Source organism: Cherax quadricarinatus, chromosome 78 (genome assembly GCF_038502225.1).
Source record: "Cherax quadricarinatus isolate ZL_2023a chromosome 78, ASM3850222v1, whole genome shotgun sequence".
Classification (NCBI taxonomy): Eukaryota; Metazoa; Arthropoda; class Malacostraca; order Decapoda; family Parastacidae; genus Cherax; species Cherax quadricarinatus.
Genome location: NC_091369.1, coordinates 6,339,273 through 6,358,189, shown reverse-complemented (window position 1 = coordinate 6,358,189; position 18,917 = coordinate 6,339,273). Strand labels below are relative to the sequence as shown.

Below are 18,917 nucleotides of genomic sequence, written 5' to 3'. Positions count from 1 at the left end.
GGCCGCCCTGCCTCGGTGGGATGCTGCCGGTTTGTTGGGAGAAGAATATGTATATGTATGTGTGTATGTATATATATGTATGCATGTATGAATATGTATGTGTGTATGAATATGTATGTGTATGGGAGCAAGGTAGGTTGGTAGACAGCAACCGCCCAGGGAGGTACTACCATCCTGCCTAGTAACCCCTTCTCCTGTATAAATTACTAAATTTAAAAAGAAAAACTTTCGTTTTTCTTTTTGGGCCACCCTGCCTTGGTGGGATATGGCCAGTTTGTTGAAAGAAGAATAATTACCTACATAGTAGGTTGGTAGACAGCAACCGCCCAGGGAGGTACTACCATCCTGCCAAGTGAGTGTAAAATGAAAGCCTGTAATTGTTTTACATGATTGTTGGTGTCCTTTTTTCCGTTTCATAAAAATGCAAGATTTCAGGTACGTCTTGCTACTTCTACTTAGGTCACACTACACATACAAGTACAAGCATATATATACACACTCCTCTGGGTTTTCTTCTATTTTCTTTCTAGTTCTTGTTCTTGTTTATTTCCTCTGACCTCCATAAGCCATGCGTGTTGTAAGAGGCGACTAAAATGCTGGGAGCAAGGGGCTAGTAACCCCTTCTGTATAAATTACTAAATTTAAAAAGGGAAACTTTCATTTTTCTTTTTGGTCCCCCCTGCCTTGGTGGGATACGGCTGGTTTGTTGAAAAATAAAAATTACCTACCTCTAGACTGTGATGTCAGCACACTTCTGACAAGACAGTGATTGAATGAATGATGCTGAAAGTGTGTCTTGGTGAAAGATGGTTGGTATTAAAAAGAAAAAAAAAAAAGTTTTGATATGGGTGTGAGCCATGGATTTTGAGGTTCCAGTGAGGAGGCGGTGGTGGCAGCAGCAGCAGCAGCTAGAGGCAGTGGGGATGTGGGGTGTGATTGTCATGCAGATAATTTAAAGATCATGTGGGGTCACCAATGGTATAAATCAGAGAGCTTAGTAGGGGTTTCTGAGGTGGTTTGGGCACGTAGAGAGGACGGAGAGGGGTGTGCGGATGGTAAAAGGGAAAGGGAAGTTCCTAGAAAGGGTTGGAGGGAGGGGGTAAAACAGATTGAATTTTGGTGACTTAACCATTCAGCAAGCTTGTATGAATGGAGTGAATGGGGACCTTAGTGGGTTTTTAATGGATGTTCTGTTGGAGTGTGAGAAAGGAGTCCTGGAGGTGGGATGGGCATTCTGAGGCAGGGGTGGGGATATTACAGCCAGAAGATAATCAGATTGTGATGCCAGCACACTTGTGAAATATGGCTATTGGATGAATGAATAATTGTGCCAAGAGATGACTATTGCTTTAAAAATACAACATTGGGTTAACTGCTTATGTAGATCACAGAAGTCTTTAGTTATGCTCTGCTGTATTGTTGTGCTATGTGCACAATCAAATTGTATTTTGCTTCAGGTTTGGAGCGTGACCTTGCTGCCTTGGGAGACAAAATACGGCAATTGGATGAAACTGCAAATAGACTTATGCAGACACATCCTGAGGCAGCTGATACGATTTATGGCAAGCAGAGAGAGATAAATGAGTTATGGACACAGCTGACAGCAAAGGTAAATCCTAGTAGCTTTAATTTCTAAATACTACTTTATTCCTCTTCCCCCTTATTATTCCTCCAGTCTCTTTTATCATTCCTGCCTTCTCTTTTAGCCTTCCTGCCCTCTCTTGTCCTTCCTCCTGTCTCTTTTGTCCTTCTGTCCTTCCTCCCATCCCTTTTGTCCTCTGTCCCTTTTGTCCTTCCTCCTGTCCATTCTGTCCTTCCTCCCGTCACTTTTATCCTTCTTCCTGTCCCTTTCCTTCCATTCTCATTTATACTTCTCCCTTTCCATTTTTCTTCCTTTTCTATTGGTATTTTCTTTTGTATCCTTTTTTTTTTTCCTTCTGTTCTTACTGCCCTTTGTTTCATTCTTCCCTTTTATCCTTGTTTCATTCCCTTCTGTCCATTTTCTTTTTTTAATAATTCTTCAACACCCTTGATTAAAATAGAATTTAACCGTTAACTCTTAAACTGTCCAAACGTATATCTAAGTTCGCTCACGTAGCACTTTGAGTGTAGATCTACTTTTATTTACATGCTTTCTTATGGAGAAAATCAAGGTCGGAGCGCTACGCGCGCAAACATAGATCTATGTTTGGACAGTTTAAAGGTTAATTATCGATTCATAATTTTCAGGCTGATGCACGTAAAGAGAAATTGCTCGACTCGTACGACCTCCAACGTTTTCTTAGTGATTACCGTGATCTGAGCTCCTGGATCGCTTCCATGATGGGATTAGTGAGTTCAGATGAGCTAGCAACTGATGTGACTGGTGCTGAGGCTTTACTAGAGAGGCACCAGGTAATGTGAAGGATTCACTTTTTTTGTATGTAATTTTTTTGCTCTGGCCATATGAAAAATCTATTTCCACGGATGTGTGAAGATTGTTGTACTGGAATTGAAGCCTACTAGCCAACACACCTCTTTTTTCATCAGTTTTGTTTCTTGGACCTAGGTCCTGGGCATTAATTTGCTGTATAAGAAATTGTGTGTAAAATAATTGTTAGTAATGTCAGTTTCATTATGCAACAAAAAGCTGCTTAAACATCTTAAACGGACACCATATATGGTTTACTTATATTTCAGAGGACATGTTTACTTTATTTTTCTTAGTTAACCCTTTCAGGGTCAAGACCCTTAATCTCAAACTTGCTCTCAGGGTTGAAGAATTTAAAAAAAAAAAAAATGATTTTATTTTATGAAATGATAGAGAATCTTTTTCCAAAGGTAATGAAACCAAAAGTACAAAATATGATGGAAAACTCGCAGAATTACGCTCTCGCAAAGTTAGCAGTCTCGGCAATAACGCATTGGTGATTTTGCCCACTTTGTGCCCTATTTTTTGGCCAATTCCATTGTTCCAGTTGGCCAAACTCTTAGCTATTGCACTAGTACAGTGGAACCTCGGCTTATGAATTTAATCCGTTTCATGACCTTGTTCGTATCCCGATTTGTTCGTATGCTGAGTCAATTTTCCTCATTTAAATTAATTGAAATGGCATTAATCTGTTCCAGCGGAATTCCTGCTCTCAGGAGGCACGACAAAATACACGTACTTCAATATGATGCTAATATCAACTCTACGGCTTATTTGTATATCACAATTCGTCTAATTTCACAATCACTCAAGAAATGCACAACAGGTGCATCATTGTCAATGTTCAGCATTTCTTCGTTGTCAGCTTCCTGTAGCTCCATTAGCACAGTCAAGATGAGCAAATAAAATTGTCAACGCTTATTGCTTGGGTATGTTTATTCTGTTAATGGGTTGGATCTGTGAAGGATCTGCCTAATATGGGCCAACAGGCCTACTGCACTGTTCCTTCTTTCTTATGTTATTATGTATCCACGACACCAATCATACCCAGCCCCTCCCACTCACATACATGTATTTGTCCAGTCTCTCTTTAAAGCTACCCAAGGTTCTTTCGAAGCTAAAACCTTGGGTAGTTTCAAATTTAGGTTGGAGAAATACACGAGTGAGAGGGGTTGGATTTGAGTGGGACTTGGATGTGAGTAAATAGAATTATTAAAGCTTATTTCTTAGGTAGCGTTGAAAATTGAGTTGGGCAAATATTCTGTTAGTGGGATGGATTGTGAAGGAAGTGCCTAGTATGGGCCAGCAGGCCTGCTGCACTGTCCCTCCTCTCTTATGTTCTTATGCTGATGAGTGGAACAGTCTGCCTAGTATGGTTATTGAGGCTAAAACCTTGGGTAGTTTCAAATTTGTGTAGGATAAATACATGAGTGAGAGGGGTTGGATGTGAGTGGGATCTGCACATGAGTAACTAGAATTAACGAAGCTTATTGCTTGGGTAGCATTGAAAATTGAGTTGGGCAAATATTCTGTTAGTGGGATGGATTGTGAAGGAAATACCTAGTATGGGCTAAGAGGCCTGCTGTAGTGTATTATTATTATTAGTACGTATGTATGTGTTATAATAATTATTATTGTTAATTTAGGGAAGTGGAGCACAGATCCAGTTCCCTTGATCAAGAGCTCCTCACCAAGGAACCTTCCTTGAGGGTGAAGTTCGCATCCTGAAATTTCGTTCATATCCAGAAGCAAAAAATCGATCGAGTGACTGTTCATATCCTGAAAAATTCGTATGGTGGGGCATTCGTAAGCCAAAGTTCCACTGTATTCGTTCTATCGATTGAGTACAAGAAACTGCCTATTTACATGCAATAAAGTGATCAGAAATCTGTAATTTGGCCAATTTCACACAAAATTAAAAAAATTGCCAATTTAATAATAGGGTTCAGAATAAACAGTGTAGACATTCCTGGCACTTAAAAATAATTCCTCTGTTCCTTAGTCATGTGTCCAGGCTCCTCTTATGCATACTACTGCATTATTGTAATGATTATATAAATAACGTTTGTGCATTCCTAAATGCGTATTAGACTGGTCAGTTGGACGCATATTAGACAAGTGTGCTCTGGAACATCGCCAGAAGTCGAACATTTGTTACTTTGAGCCCAATTCCAAGCTACTTTCATCCTTAAACCAATCAAAATCATCTTTGTTTCTGTAATATATCTTCCATTCTATCAAACAAGACCAAGAAACAAAGAATATAGCCATAACAACCAAACGAAAGTACACCGCAAATTCTCTGTTTTAAACCAAAAACACGGGCACAATTTTTTTTCTCATGCACTGTGGGGCAGGATTTTTTCATACTGTGCACAGTTACCACATAGACCCATTCTCTTATATCTAGGCTCAAATTTAACACTTTATCTGAGTGAGCTGAACTCGTAGCGTAGTACTACAGGACTGACCCTGGCTTCAAAGCCATAGTACAACAGGACTGACACCGAAAGGGTTAATGCTTTATTTTTTAAAAGTATTTGAAATGCTGCATACCTTTGGTGTTAAAGTTGAATATCAGTTTAGGTGTTAATGAGACATCTTAGTTAGTAAGATTATTTTATTGATTTGTTTTTATATACAGTAGAACTTTTCATGTCAAAATTGTGTGATGTAAAAGTTGAGTTATCGTCTATTCTAACACCACTATATAATATTTATTCAATTGTCGACATGTGAAGAATGCTCTTGTCTACTACCTTGAACTAGATAAGGGCTTAGCTAATTTGATTCCACTTGTTGTAACACGTCACCCTTCCTTTTCTAGAGCTTCCGAGCCGAGTTTGACTCTCGCTATGGTATACCCCAGGTATTGAGTTTTGTCGTAGGTTGTATTGCAACACTACTTTTTTTTTTTACGTTCTTGCGTGTTTTCGGGCCAGAGGTAGTGTTTTAGCTTTTCCATCAGTAAATGCTCTGTACTAATGATTAGTTTGCTGCTGGCCTCGACATGGTAGTTTTTCCACGTTGGAGGGCATTTCCTGCATTTTAATCAGTAGAAAACCACCAAACCCACACTTGATAAAAAGTAATTAATTTCTTCATTTTTCACTTGATATAATAGCTGTAAGTTTTATCATTGATATGTTTGTTTATTTTTTATGAGTAATCATAGTAATCATAAAAGGTAAATTAAATTTTTTTATATAACCTACATTACGCTGTTGTTGATTAAATTTGTTAATGTTTATTTATCTTTGAGTAGGAAGTGTTAACTTTCAATAACAGAGCAGGAAATGTTTCTCCTTTCTGTTGTCACTAATGATAGCATGATAATTTGTGTTAATACAAATCATTGCATTTGCATACAAGAAATTGCTGAAAATATTTTAGCAATGTCTGCATCAAAGATATTCACAAATGTTAGACGTCAGGGACAGGTGTTAAGATGGACAAGACAAATCCCTGTTAAGAATGCTTTATCTAAACATTAATATTTGATCATGTAGGTGCCATAACTTTAACTGTGTTGAATAAATGACAAATGAAGGAAAAATTATAGTACACGTAACTGTTTCTGTGTGTTTTGGGTCTTAGGTTTCAGTATCTCTTGTGTTGACAGTATAAGTGTGAGCGGTGTGTGTGTACTAAAAGTTGTTCAATAATGTATAGAGCACTTACAATGTGTGGACACTTTCTGTACTAACACAAATAAGCATCTTAAACAAGCAGCATGCCATTCTTTTTGGCTATAAGACATTTTAACTATTATGAAATTAGTTTATATTTAATATCAAATTTAATTAGCAGACTTTGATTCATAAATACACAATTGTTTATCTACTTGCTGAATCTTATAAAAAAAGAAATTTTATCTTTTAGTGAAGGTTAATTGTGCTACAAAACTTTATAGTTCTGTAGCCTTGTCTAAAATAAATATGAAGAGTAATTAGGTCAGTTTTTTCTAATTATAGATTTCTCCTATGTTTAGGTTATTCATGAAGTCTTTACAGATACCTACCTCTTTCTTCATCTTGTATCATATAACTGCTGAAAATTGTAATTCTTGCATTTTTGCTACCATTAATTTCGTTTTGTTTATCTATTATATCTATAACATTCCTAGTTTTGTTTAACTATGAAGTTTCAACTGCAGATATTAAGATGTCCTTAAGTAAGAAGAAGCAGTAAAACATTTGTAATAATTTAAGAACAGACTGGTAAGAGAATATGAATCAAAATAACTGCTGAATTTCAACAAAAACAAATGCTTAGGAAATATTATCATGTCTCTTGTTACTGTTAATGCATGATCTTGTCAGGATTCATCTGTTGATAGTCAGTTTTCTGCCCCAGTCAAATATATGAATAGAGTAGGTTATAAGAGCACTTTTCACAAGATGTCCTTTAAATACTGCAACTCAGGTCCTCCATACTTTACCATGTAGAGTGTTATTCATTGGTTGTCTGTCATGGCTGAAGAATATCACAGCTAGAAAATATGCAAAGTTCTTTCTTTATTTGCATCAACTCTATTAAATTCTTTATTGCTGGTGCTACAGAACATCTCTTCAATTATTATCATTGGAACATAGATGACATGTCTGAGGGTAATGTGGTGTGTGAATATTAAACAGAGAATTTGTAGTCTGGAGATTAGGAGGTGGCATGAGGGAACACAGTAAGCCCCTGTTTGAAGCCTCTCAAAAAACTATAAAATAAAATTTGTACACAGTTTAGATATGTATTGAAGAATTTGATAAAGAAATCTTCATTCTTATGATATTCTTGAAATCAAAATCAGCAGATGAGGCAGGCATTACCTCCCTGAATCTCCTGCTGACTTTGATTTTGGGTCAGCTTAAGCACATGGTGAAACTTACTCTTACTCTCTGATCTACTAAACATTATTAGATGTAGAGAACTGAAATATGTATTGCAGAGTTACAGAAATGTGCAATCTTCCAGTGTTGCTGGTAGTCAAAGCTGGCAAGTCTCTCCACATCTAGACATAGCCTCCCAGAATGTTTTATTACAGTACAGGTCTCCCTCAACATTTGCATTTTCCACTTTCGTGGGCTTCGAACATTTGGGAATTCCCAGCCGCCCAATCACATTTAAAATATGTCATTACATATCTTAGGAATTGTGGCAGTGGCAGAGTTTGTTTGGAGATAGGACAAGATAGTCCTTCAATATGATACTAATAACTCTACGGCTTGTTTTTTAACAAGTCGGCTATCTCCCACCAAAGCAGGGTGACCCAAAAAGAAAGAAAATCCCCAAAAGTAAAATACTTTCATCATCATTCAACACTTTCACCTCACTCACACAGTCACTGTTTTTGCAGAGGTGCTAAGAATACAACAGTTTAGAAGCATATTACGTATAAAGATACACAACATATCCCACCAAACCGCCAATATCCCAAACCCCTCCTTTAAAGTGCAGGCATATTTACGGCTTATTTATCTATCACAATTCATCAAATATGACATAAACAATATTAAGAACATATAGAATAAAGAAAAACGTCATTAAGTATGTCACAAGTGTTGCTGTGTTGTTGTTGGGTGTATAAGGGCCACCAAGTGGTGGTGGTGGCATCAGAGGCAGTAGAGACTAGAGACGGCGGTGTTGTCAGTCACCCTGTATAACTCCAACAACATTGGAGGAGTTAGGTTTGTGCTGTCCTTTTTCTATCAGTTAATCGCTTAACTTACTTGCTACACTGTTAATGCTACACTTTATCGCTGGCTGGCGCTATAGCCTTTATCAACTTATGCTGCTTTAGTATTGTACATATCGTAGAATAACTGAATCACTGAAGAAGGCACATTCTTCCCTCTCTTTTCCTCCTCCACTTTGGTACTCTGCTATGAGTTCTTCTTGAATTCTATAGTTTTTCTCACCTTCTTTACCAAAGGCCTGGCACTAGTACATATTTTACGATGTTTTCTTGTGTTTTATGATTGCCCATGGTTCAATAGGTTAAGGAAGCTGTATTGTATTATATTTCCCTGCAATATATTGGGGCACCAAGCATTCATGATTTTTCAACATTCGCGAGGTTCTTGTTCCTCTAACCCTCGTCAATGTCGAGGGAGACCTGTATAGCTACTTTTATTTTTCTTGGTTATTACTTTTACAAATGGACTCAATTTTAACTTGGTATAGGTGTAGCAAGTTTTTATATCTGGTAGTTTAATGAAATGTGGCTATTATTTTAATGGTATAATATGTACTTCGTGTGTCAGCTGATCAACCTCCCTACATCAAACTCTGCCCAATAGGCCCACATTAACCCTCCTCAGTCTTCAAATGCTTCAAGTAACGAATAACTGAATGTAAGTTATGTTGAAGTGTAGTAATTTTACTTAGTAGAATAAGAATTAAAAATTGTGGCAAATTTGGAAGCATCTGAAACTTAACCGTATTTTTTCCTATTTTTTCATATTTTTTCATAAGGCATATGTTATGAGAATGTTTATTGTACCTTAAAAAACTTACGAGGTCTTGCATCTCTTCCAGAGTTGAAAATTGTGCTAATGGATATTATATGCAATTGATGTGCTCTATAAATATTAGTAACTTGTAAATTTAAACTGGTGACATTAACAAAACCCTCTTGTTCAGGAGCACCGTACAGAGATTGATGCTCGTGCTGGTACTTTCCAAGCATTTGAGCTTTTTGGACACCAGCTTCTTCAGTCTGGCCACTTTGCCTCTGCTGAAGTGCAAGAAAAGCTAGATGCTATGAATGAAGCTCGACAGGATCTGGAAAGGTAAGCAGCTGATCTCCATATATATTCATTAGTATTGTGTTTACTTATGGCTCCTGAAAGCATATTTGAATTTGGCTAAGGTTGGTGGAGGACTTTGGGAGGTTATGTAATAGAAAGAAATTAAAAGTGAACATAAGAGCAAGGTGATAAGAGTAACAAAAAATCTAGGCAGTGAAAGATTGGCTGTCAGATTGGGAGTGAGTGAGTATGGTAGAGGTGTGTTAAGGTATTTTGGAGTAATTTTTTAACAGGTGAGTCTGTGAAAGATGAGGTGAACCATAGACTAGATGAGATGAGGTGAACCATAGACTAGATGAGATGAGGTGAACCATAGACTAGATGAGGAGAGAGGGAAAAGCTAGGTGGTACATTGAAGTATCTGTGGAAACTAAAAACTATCCATGGAGGCAAAAAGGAGAATGTACCAGAGTATATTGGTACCAACACTTGTATGGTTGTGAAGCATGGGTTTTGAATATTACAGTAAGTAAGAGTCTGTAGGCAGTAGAGATGTCATGTTTGAGAGCAGTGTGTGAAGTGAATGTTATGCAGATAATTTGGAGTTGGGAGATAAGCAGGGGTTTTGGAGTTAACCAAAAGTATTATTCAGAGAGCTGATGAGGAATTGTTGATGTGGTTTGAACATTTATTGGAGAGGGAAACAAATAGGATGACTAGGAGGGCATAAAACTCTGTGATGGAGGGAAGGAAGGGTACGAGTCATCCTAGGAAATATAGAGGTAGGATTTCGAGTTCTAGGTGCTTGTGACATTCAGTACACTTACCTCTTCGTGGAAGTCCATTGCGCCTATCATCACCACTTGTGAAGAAATACTTTTTGATATTTCCTTTGTACTGTGCCTTCATGCATTTGTGTACATACCACACATATTTTGCAAGTAGTATTTAAATGAGAATTGTTTTAGTTTTTGAAATTTACACTGTGCACTATTATTCCATGTGTGTACATTTTTCCTGACTCAGGGCCTGGATTGCTCGTCGCATGAAGTTAGACCAGTGTCTAGAGCTGCAGCTGTTCTACCGTGACTGTGAGCAGGCCGAGAACTGGATGTCTTCCCGAGAAGCCTTCCTTTCCTCTGATGAAGCTGATGCCAAGGCAGACAATGTAGAAGCTCTGATTAAGAAGCATGAAGATTTTGACAAGGCAATTAATGCACAGGAAGAGAAAATTGCAGCATTGAACTTGTTTGCTGATCAACTAGTAGCTGCTGAGCACTATGCTAGTAAGGATATTGGTGATAAACGGGGTCAAGTGTTGGATCGTTGGCAGCATTTGAAGGAAGCTCTTATTGAGAAGCGCTCTAAACTTGGAGAGAGTCAGACTCTTCAACAGTTTTCACGTGATGCAGATGAAATTGAGAACTGGATTGCAGAGAAGTTGCAGGTTGCAACAGAGGAAAGTTTCAAGGACCCAGCAAATATCCAGTCAAAACATCAGAAGCACCAGGCCTTTGAGGCAGAGCTTGCTGCAAATGCTGATCGTATTCAAGCTGTTCTTGCCATGGGTCAAAACCTTATCGATAAACACCAGTGTGCTGGATCTGAAGAAGCTGTGCAGCAGAGGTTAGAATCTATTTCAGAACAGTGGGACTTTTTGACTCAAAAATCAGCAGAGAAATCCCTTAAACTAAAAGAGGCAAATAAGCAGCGTACTTTCATTGCAGCTGTGAAGGACTTGGACTTCTGGCTTGGTGAAGTAGAATCTCTTCTTACTAATGAAGATGTTGGCAAGGACTTGGCAAGTGTGCAGAATCTGATGAAGAAACATCAGTTGGTGGAAGCTGATATCCAGGCCCATGATGATCGCATTAATGACATGAATGGCCAGGCAGACTCTCTAGTGGAAAGTGGCCAGTTTGATACTGCTAATATCCAGGAGAAGCGCCAAAGTATCAATGAAAGGTATGAACGTATCAAGAACTTGGCTGCTCATCGCCAGTCACGACTGAATGAGGCACTTACGCTTCACCAGTTCTTCCGAGATATTGCCGATGAGGAGTCTTGGATTAAGGAGAAGAAGCTATTAGTTTCTTCAGAAGACTATGGCCGTGATCTGACTGGTGTGCAGAACCTACGGAAGAAGCACAAGCGTCTCGAGGCAGAATTGGCCTCGCATGAACCAGCTATTCAAGCTGTGCAAGAGGCTGGAGAGAAATTGATGGGTGTGTCTAATGTTGGCGTCTCGGAAATTGAAGCTCGTCTTCAGCAACTTTCAGAAACTTGGTCCCAGCTAAAAGCCATGGCTGAGCAACGTGGCAAAAAACTAGAACAGTCTCTTACTTATCAGCAGTTCCTAGCTAAGGTAGAAGAGGAAGAAGCATGGATCAGTGAGAAGACTCAACTGTTGTCTGTTCCTGACTATGGAGATAATATGGCTGCTGCCCAAGGTCTCCTGAAAAAACATGATGCCTTTGAAACAGATTTTGCTGTTCATCGGGATCGTTGCAGTGATGTATGTGAAGCTGGTGCTAAATTAGTAGCTGATGGCAACCATCATGGAGAATCCATCAAACAGAGATGTCAGCAGCTGAAGGATAAGCTTGAGGCCCTGAATGGCATTGCAGCCCGCAGGAAGAGCAAGTTGGCTGACAACCTAGCCTATTTGCAGTTCATATGGAAGGCTGATGTAGTAGAGTCGTGGATTGCTGACAAGGAGTCTCATGTCAAATCTGAAGAATTTGGTAGAGACCTGTCCACAGTGCAGACACTGCTTACTAAGCAGGAGACTTTTGATGCTGGTAAGGAAATGTGTTTTTGGTTGTATGCTGTAGTTTTTCTTTTATATTTAAAACCATTGAGTTAGGGTGTTGCTTATAGTGAATCTGCATTGATTGTATGAAAACTTGTAGGCATTGTATTCATTTTCTTTAATGCATCTAAAGTTTAGTATGTCATTACATAAAGAACTTAATGATTTCATGCTCTGGCTGGAGAGCTGGGCATATATAATAGCCACAGTGTTTGCCTTTGTGTTTTTAGTATTAAGTATGTTTAATAAGCTTTCCTAGTGGTTTCCAATTTGGTAGTTTGAACATTTGTTTAATATTTAAATATACTAATAAGTTAAGGAGCAAAAATAAGTAGGCAACATAACCTGATTAAGTAAAGTACAGTGGAACCTCAGTATGCGACCTTAATTCATTCCAGAAGGCTGTTCGAGTGCCGCTTCGTTTGGTTGGCTGTTATCATTAATCATCGTAGGCCCCATGGGGACTTACTTATACAAATAATACAAAAAAGAAAAAAAAGTGAAGAAACACGAAATAGTTTACAGCAAAGTTCTGGCAGGTCGTATTTGTTTGGTCAAGTGATGAGCTTTGTTCAAGTAGGGAGCTGGTCATATACCGAGGTTTCACTAATTTTAGAGTATTAGTTTGGGATGTTGGCTGTTTGGAGTGACATCTGAACTGTCCTATCTGAGAGCCTCTGTAAAGACAGAGATTATGTATGAATGATGGTGAAAGTGTTGAATGACGAAAGCTTTTTCTTTCTGGGTTTTTCTTTCTTTTTGGGTCGCCCTGCCTTGGTGGGAAACAGCCAATGTGTTAACAAAAAAATGGAAAAGGGGAAGGTACCTAGGGGTTGGCAGAGAGCATGCATATTAGAATGTAAAAATTATTGGGTAATAAGCCTGTTGAGTATACCTGGTAAAGTGTTTGGTAGAGTTATTGTTGAAAGAATTAAGAGTAAGATGGAGAGCAGGATCGCAGATCAACAAGGAGGCTTTGGGAATGGTAGAGACTATGTAGACCAAGTGTATATAGTCAAGCATATAGACAAACAGTATTTAGATAGGGGTAAAGAGATTTTCATTTTATTTATGGATTTGGAAAAGGGTTATGATAGGGTGGATAGGAGAGCGATGTGGCAGATGTTGCAAATGTATGGAATAGATGGTAGGTTACTAAAAGCAGTGGAGAGTTTTTATTAGGATAGTGAGGCTCAGGTGAGAGTATGTAGGAGAAGAGATTATTTCCCAGTAAATGTAGGCCTTAGACAGGGATGCATGATGTCACCATGGTTCAATGTATTTATAGATGGGGTTGTAAGAAAAGTGAATACATGGGGTGTTGGTAAGAGGTGTGAGATAGAGATAATCTAACACAAAGTGGAAGTTGTCACAGTTGCCCTTTGCTTATGACACTACTTTTGGGAGATTCTGAAGAGAAGTTGCAGAGGTTGGTGGGCAAGTTTGGAAGGGTATGTAAAAGAAGGAAATTAAAGGTGAATGTAGGAAATAGCAAGGTGATGAGGATAACAAAAAATTTAGGTAATGAAAGACTGGATATCAGATTGGAGGTATAATGGGTTTACAGTAACTGCGTCGTGATTTAGCGGGAATGAATGATAAGGCTTCGGAGGCTTCTTCCTTTATTTGCGCAATCGTGGGTACACAGGTAGTGTGTTTAAGTTGCCCTGGCTCAGGAGGGCCATACTGTGAGAGAGCGACTGAGTAACACCTTGTTTACCGAGTGAAGTCAGCTGCCAGAGTGAGAGAGGGGCAGGAATGGGCAGGCTGAAGTGGCATGCCCACTGAGAGGCCTGCCCTCTGGTGGAAACTGTTAGAAACTAGCCTTGTCTGCTTAGTCTACAGAGGAAGGGAATATGGAAGAAGTGAATGTATTCAGATACTTGGGAGTTGACTTGTCAACAGATGGGTCTATGAAAGATGAGGTGAATCATAGAATTGATGAGGGGGAAAGAGGTGAGCGGAGCTCTGAGGAGTCTGTGGAGTTGAAGACTGTTATCTATGGAACCAAAGAGAGGGAATGTATGAGAGTATATTGGTACCAACATGCTTATATGGGTGTGAAGCATGAGTGGTGAATGTTGCAACAAGGAGAAAGCTGGAGGCAGTGGAGACGTCATGTCTGAGGGCAGTATGCAAGTGTGAATATAATGCAGAGATTCTGTAGCTTGGAGATTAGGAGGTGGTGCAGGGTTTCTAAAAGTATTATACAGATGGCAGAGGAAGAGTTGTTGAGGTAGTTTGGACATTTAAAGAGGATTGAATGAAATGGAATGACTTGGAGAGCGTATAAATCTGAAGTGGAAGGAAGGCAGGGAAGGGGTCATCCTAAGAAAGGTTGAAGGGAGGGGGTAAAGGAGGTTTTGTGTACGAGGGGTTTGGACTTACAGTAAGAAATCATGTGTTTATTAGATAACAAGTGGAGATGAGTGTTTATGACTTGATGTGCTGTTGAAATGTGAGCAGTGTAACATGAGGGGATTCATGGAAACTGGTTAACCGGGCTCGAGTCCTGGAGGTGGGAAGTACAGTGCCTGCACTCTGAATAGGAAGGGTGTTGATATGTTGCAGGTTTTTTTTTAACTAGAGTGTATGAACACTTCTGGCAAGACAGTGATGGAGTGAATGATTATGAATTTTTTTTTTTTTTTTTGTCACCCTGCCTTGGTGGAAAATGACTGTGTTAAACAACTAAAAAATAAAACTATCAACATACATTCATTAAGGAGAAAGTGTAACCAATGTTGGAAGGTATTGTGTAAATTTTATATGTAATTCAAAATTGAAAATGTGTAATATTCTTATCTTGCAGGTTTAGCAGCTTTTGAACATGAAGGTATCCAGAACATCACCACCCTTAAGGATCAGCTGGTGTCGGGCAACCATGAACAGTCAGAGTCTATTATTAAGCGTCATAGTGATGTTATTGCTCGTTGGAATAAGCTCCTCAGTGACTCGCTTGGGCGTAAAAACAAGCTGCTAGTTATGCAAGTTAGTACTTTGGCACAGTGACCTGTTCTTGAATTTATCAAGTGTTTTATCCAGTGAGTAGTGCTGGCAAAGTTTCAAAATGCTGTACTCCATATTAAATATGTACCTTTACATATACAGGAGCAGTTCCGTCAAATTGAGGAGCTCTATCTCTCCTTTGCCAAGAAGGCATCAGCATTCAATTCTTGGTTTGAGAATGCAGAGGAAGACCTAACAGATCCTGTTCGCTGTAATAGGTAATTTATATTTTGATAGTTATTCTCTTTATTTTTTTAAAGTAATATGTACTTGTGGAATAGTCTACATTTTGCAACACTATAATTAGTAAACCAGCTTTTTCGTGTATATGCAGGAGCATAGTTTCAATTTCTCCAATGTTTGTATTGCAGCATTGAAGAAATAAAAGCACTGCGTGAAGCCCATGCACAGTTCCAGGCTTCTTTATCCTCTGCTCAGGCTGATTTTGAAGCTCTTGCTGCCTTAGATCAGCAGATAAAGAGCTACAATGTGGGACCCAACCCATATACTTGGTTCACCATGGAAGCCCTTGAAGACACCTGGCGAAACCTACAAAAGATAATAAAGGCGAGACCATAGATACTTTGTGTATTGTTGCTAATGCATACAGGGTTATTATTAATATCATTGCTTTAGGAAAGGTTGGAGGGAGGGGGTAAAGGAGGTTTTGTGTGTGAGGGGTTTAAACTTCAAACAAGCGTGCGTAAGGTTGTAGGTAGGAGTGAGGGAGGCAAGTGGTTTTTACGACTTGACGTGCTGTTGGAGTGTGAGCAGATTAACATTTATGAAGGGATTTAGGGAAACTGGTTAGCCAGACTTAAGTCCTGGAGGTGGGAAGTACAGTGCCTGCACACTGAAGGAGAAGTGGAAATATGTTGCAGTTTTTGAACTGTGCAAGCATGCCTCTGGCAAGACAGTGATGGAGTGAGTGATGGTGAAAGTGTTTTTCTTTTTTGGGTCACCCTGCCTAGGTGGGAGATGGATGTTGTGTTGAAGAAAAGGAAAAGGTAAACCATTTAATTCAAAATGAAAATTATTTAGTATCATCTTCATAAATACAATACATTTAACCCTTTAGGAACGTGACATGGAACTGGCTAAGGAAGCTCAGCGTCAGGAGGAGAATGACAAACTGAGGAAGGAGTTTGCCAAGCATGCTAATGCTTTCCACCAGTTGCTGACAGATACCAGGTGGGGCAAGAAATATCTTTTTAGCTAAATAGAAATTTGTTTTGTAAGCAACCAAGGTGGCATTGAACATTTACTAAATTTAATTTTGATTACCCAGTAACACTTGGTTCAGCTTGGGACTATTCAAAGACCTCATTAATATATGTTTACTTCCTCTTGTATGAAATGAATGATATTCCTTGGGTTTAGTATTCAGCATTGCTGTTTCTGGGGTTCAGGGTATTTGGTAAAAAAGTGGTAGGGTTTTTCTTATTTTTTGCTTGCATATTCTTGGGCTATGGATATTTAACTTTGAATAAATTTTAATATTTATGATTTAAGCATAATTTTTAATTGCTTAAATGATTTCAGGTAAAATTTATATGACATCCTGTGTATTTTAAATTTTGTGTTATGGTTACTTATTGAAGCAAAGATGCATTGCAGAATGAACTTTAATTGGAATACTTTTTGGCTGATAGAGATTTATCATGTCATTCAAACGTTCTACAATGCTATGTCTTTTCTTCAGTGCTGACAATATTTGGTGGTCATGTTTTGTATTTACATGTTTTTCTTTATAACTTACTGTAATGAGAGATTCAGAATGAAGTGTACAGTAGAATAATCCAGTGAAAAAGCAAGGGTTCCATAAGTACAATTAGAGGATTCTCAACAGTCATGGTCCAAATTTAAGGAATATTTTGAGAGATCAGTGGAGAGATGTTAGTTTTTCTGTCAAATGCTCATTGTGGGTGTAGGTGGGAGGGATGCTAGTTTTTGCCAGATGCACAATGTAAGTATGTTTTGAATGATCTAGAGTAATATAATAATGATTGTGATTTGATAGAGTCCCTGTGTGGGTGCTAATGCCTCTATATAACTGCATTTTGCATTTCTTCTCTTGTATGTTGTTTATATATCACTACCCTGCAAACCTGACCAGTGTCTAGCCAGTTAAGTATCAAATGGTATTTAGGCTTGGTAGGGACATACTTTGGGAATGGCTTTATTTGACCAGATTTTTTTAATAGATGCTAGTTTCTAAGAAAATGTCTTGATCACATTTACAAGCCATGTTTAAAACTGGCATTAGAATGAGGCACTACAAGCTAAAGTAATGTCGGCATCTGGTTAAAAAAACAATGCTGTTAATATACTGAATGATAAAAAATAAATTTAGTTTCTTCACTTAGTGTTTTAAGGCATGTTAACCAAAGTTGAGATCTTGTCATTATCATTTTTGCTTGCTGCATAAAATTGGTTTACTTGATATGTAATAAGAGGTCATACTATGTCCAAATTTTTATCTACGTGGTTGATAGCTGCTGGCAGAAATCTGTTTTGTGTGTAGTACACTAAAGACCTACTCAGATATAATTTTTTTTTAGTAAAGTTGTGTGTGCATGTGTGCGTATGTGTGCACACACACCAACACACACACCAACACACACACCAACACACACACACCAACACACACACACACCAACACACACACACACCAACACACACACACACCAACACACACACACACCAACACACACACACCAACACACACACACCAACACACACACACACACACACCAACACACACACACACCAACACACACACACACCAACACACACACACACCAACACACACACACACCAACACACACACACACCAACACACACACACACCAACACACACACCAACACACACACACACCAACACACACACACACCAACACACACACCAACACACACACACACACCAACACACACACACACCAACACACACACACACCAACACACACACACACCAACACACACAAACACACACCAACACACACACACACCAACACACACACACACACCAACACACACACACACACCAACACACACACACACACACCAACACACACACACACACACCAACACACACACACCAACACACACACACCAACACACACACCAACACACACACACCAACACACACACCAACACACACACACCAACACACACACACCAACACACACACCAACACACACACACACACACACACACCAACACACACACACACCAACACACACACCAACACACACACACACCAACACACACACACACCAACACACACACACACCAACACACACACACACCAACACACACACACACACCAACACACACACACACACCAACACACACACACACACCAACACACACACACACACACACACACCAACACACACACACCAACACACACCAACACACACACACCAACACACACACACACACCAACACACACACACACACCAACACACACACACCAACACACACATACCAACACACACACACCAACACACACACACCAACACACACACACACACACACCAACACACACACACACACACACCAACACACACACACACACCAACACACACACACACCAACACACACACACACACACACCAACACACACACACACCAACACACACACCAACACACACACCAACACACACACACACACCAACACACACACCAACACACACACACACCAACACACACACACACACCAACACACACCAACACACACACACACCAACACACACACCAACACACACTCCAACACACACTCCAACACACACACACACACACACACCAACACACACACACCAACACACACACACCAACACACACCAACACACACCAACACACACCAACACACACCAACACACACACACCAACACACACACACCAACACACACACACCAACACACACACACACCAACACACA

General features: G+C 39.3%; 1 protein-coding gene across 6 annotated transcripts in view; it reads left to right on the top strand.

Moving 5' to 3' along the window:
- Nucleotides 1–18,917, top strand: part of alpha-Spec (alpha spectrin) — a 60,699-nt gene that overhangs the window by 19,190 nt on the left and 22,592 nt on the right. For 4 of the 6 annotated variants that reach the window (XM_053795360.2, XM_053795357.2, XM_053795358.2 and 1 more), the window contains exons 8-16: nucleotides 1,458–1,609; nucleotides 2,230–2,394; nucleotides 5,238–5,279; nucleotides 9,047–9,195; nucleotides 10,180–11,954; nucleotides 14,778–14,956; nucleotides 15,077–15,192; nucleotides 15,346–15,541; nucleotides 16,053–16,165. In XM_053795360.2, coding sequence (XP_053651335.1) covers nucleotides 1,458–1,609; nucleotides 2,230–2,394; nucleotides 5,238–5,279; nucleotides 9,047–9,195; nucleotides 10,180–11,954; nucleotides 14,778–14,956; nucleotides 15,077–15,192; nucleotides 15,346–15,541; nucleotides 16,053–16,165 — 2,887 coding nt within the window. The remainder of the gene's footprint in view (nucleotides 1–1,457; nucleotides 1,610–2,229; nucleotides 2,395–5,237; nucleotides 5,280–9,046; nucleotides 9,196–10,179; nucleotides 11,955–14,777; nucleotides 14,957–15,076; nucleotides 15,193–15,345; nucleotides 15,542–16,052; nucleotides 16,166–18,917) is intronic. The other 2 variants (XM_053795361.2, XM_053795359.2) reach the window with 1 other exon arrangement.